General features: G+C 41.9%; 1 protein-coding gene across 1 annotated transcript in view; it reads left to right on the forward strand.

Moving 5' to 3' along the window:
• palm1b (paralemmin 1b) overlaps nt 1–514 on the forward strand; it is a gene marked incomplete at its 3' end in the record, with an annotated part of 42,285 nt that extends 41,771 nt beyond the window's left edge. The window contains exon 6 of the mRNA XM_083632955.1: nt 144–514. Coding sequence (XP_083489081.1) covers nt 144–514 — 371 coding nt within the window. The remainder of the gene's footprint in view (nt 1–143) is intronic.
• Between the last annotated feature and the right edge of the window lie 1,655 nt (nt 515–2,169).

Here is a 2,169-nt window from a genome sequence, read left to right on the forward strand (position 1 = left end):
ATTAAAACAATATTTCATTTCTTTCTTTCTTTGTCTCTCTGACTTACTCTGGCCACCCTGGTCTCTCTTTTGCGCCCCCCCCCCCCCCCCCCCCCCCCCCCCCCCCCTCCATCCTGCCTGTGGTGCCCCGCTGCCCCCTACAGGAGAGAACGGAGTAGTGCAGCCCCAGACTCCCAGGAGAGAGGTGACAGGGATCGAGGCCAAGCTACTGGGCCCCAGCCCCGACCAGGCGAGTGCCGACAACCCCGTCACCCTGGTGTTCATGGGCTACAAGACGGTGGAGGAGGAGCAGGAGAACCGCACGGTCCTGGGAATGGAGGGTGTGGACGGCAACGTCAAGGCCGAGTTCGTGGTCATCGAGGATGGGGAGGGGAAAGCCGGGGGAGAGGGGGCCACGGAGGAGCAGGCTCCACCCAACGGCAGCATGGCGGAGAAGGAGACGGCCAATGGGGAGGGAGGGGAGGAGGGAGAGAAGGAAAAGAAACAGACCTGCAAATGCTGCACGGTCATGTGAGTCATGTGTGTGTCTGTGTGTCTGTGTGTGTGTGTGTGTGTGCATGCATGTATGTATGTATGTATGTATGTATGTATGTATGTATGTATGTATGTATGTATGTAGGTATGTATGTATGCATGTATGTATGTATGTATGTATGTATGTATGTAGGTACGTATGTATGTATGTATGTATGTATACGTATGTATGTTGTACTGTATGCCTGGGTGCTCGCCAGCCCCTGTGTGGGCATGTGTGTACGTTGTGTGTGTGTCTGTACTTGCAAGTCTGTGTGTGTGTGTGTGTGTGTGTGTGTGTGTGTGTGTGTGTGTGTGTGTGTGTGTGTGTGTGTGTGTGTGTGTGTGTGTGTGTGTGTGTGTAACTATGTGTCTGTCTGGGAGTGTGTGTATCGGGACTGGGTAAAAAAAACAGCAGAAGTACAATAAACAAACCTTGAAAAGAGAGAAGTACAGTTCCACAGCCAAGATATCAACGAAGAAAGCCAATACAGCAGCTTCATCCACAACAACAAGAACCACAAAGACTCATAAGTACACTTTACTCCATATACTTTCTCTGATATGTATTTTACTTTTGATTTCTATTGATATTTTTCTATTTTTCTGTCTTGACATTTATATTGTATTCAGTATGTATATCTTTATTATGGGACTGTGTACTGTAAGTTCATTGTTATTATTGTTGGAAAAAATAAAATGTAATAGCTATCTGGATTGTACTGCTACCCACTGGGGACATCTGGAAACTTTAAATCATTGTACTTTAGTCAGAAAAACAGCAAAATATGAAGGACACAGATACTTAAATATATATATTTCTCTCTGTAGGCCTACCAACTATTTATCAGTCAATTTCATATTGCAATATTGTCTAAGATATTATTTTAAATAGTATTTTAATATATTGATATCAAATTATGTTTTATACAATGTATTTATTGTTTTTGGTTCTCTTCATCATCTCCAAACATTGACTGCATGTAAGCTTGTAAGCACTACCAGATTCGCGTTACAATCATTACAAGTGTCGGCGCTTGCTCATAATCTTTAGTCACGTAAGTCTTTATATCAGTAACAGTAAATATAATTGGCAGTGTTAGAGATATGCATTAAGTAAAAAAAAACTACAGCACGGAGACAAAGGCTAAGTGAAATGATCTTATTACAAACCACATTAGCTTCTCACAGATACTGTATGCCACACTTACAGTAGCCTACCTGTACATGAAAATCACCACTTTTTTCTACTTAAAAAAAAGAAAAATACAATTCATGTTCAATAGAGTCACGTCAAGCCATTGTGCAATGAATAGAAATGCTTAAATCCTTTTGCTCTCTCAGCGGTAACGTCAATGTAGAATCTTATGAGGTAGCAGTGCATGAAGCCTTGCAGCTTTTTGAATTGTCTTGTCACTGTCTGTCGGGTCTCGAACTCGTTCACATGAATGTAAGTTCAGGGGTTAAATTGGGATTTGTTTTACCACAATGAGAGAGGAGTGTATGGGGCGCCGATTGTAAAGTGGTGCACACTGAAATTAACAGAAACATTTTGCCAATTTTTACTCCAAACGTGTTTTTTTTAAGTGTTGTGAATTTTTTTAAGTAACTTTTTACCAGACTTACAGCAATATTTGTGAACTTCGTAATATTTAC

The sequence above is a fragment of the Poromitra crassiceps genome (genome assembly GCF_964638095.1).
Source record: "Poromitra crassiceps genome assembly, chromosome: 3".
Taxonomy (NCBI): Eukaryota; Metazoa; Chordata; class Actinopteri; order Beryciformes; family Melamphaidae; genus Poromitra; species Poromitra crassiceps.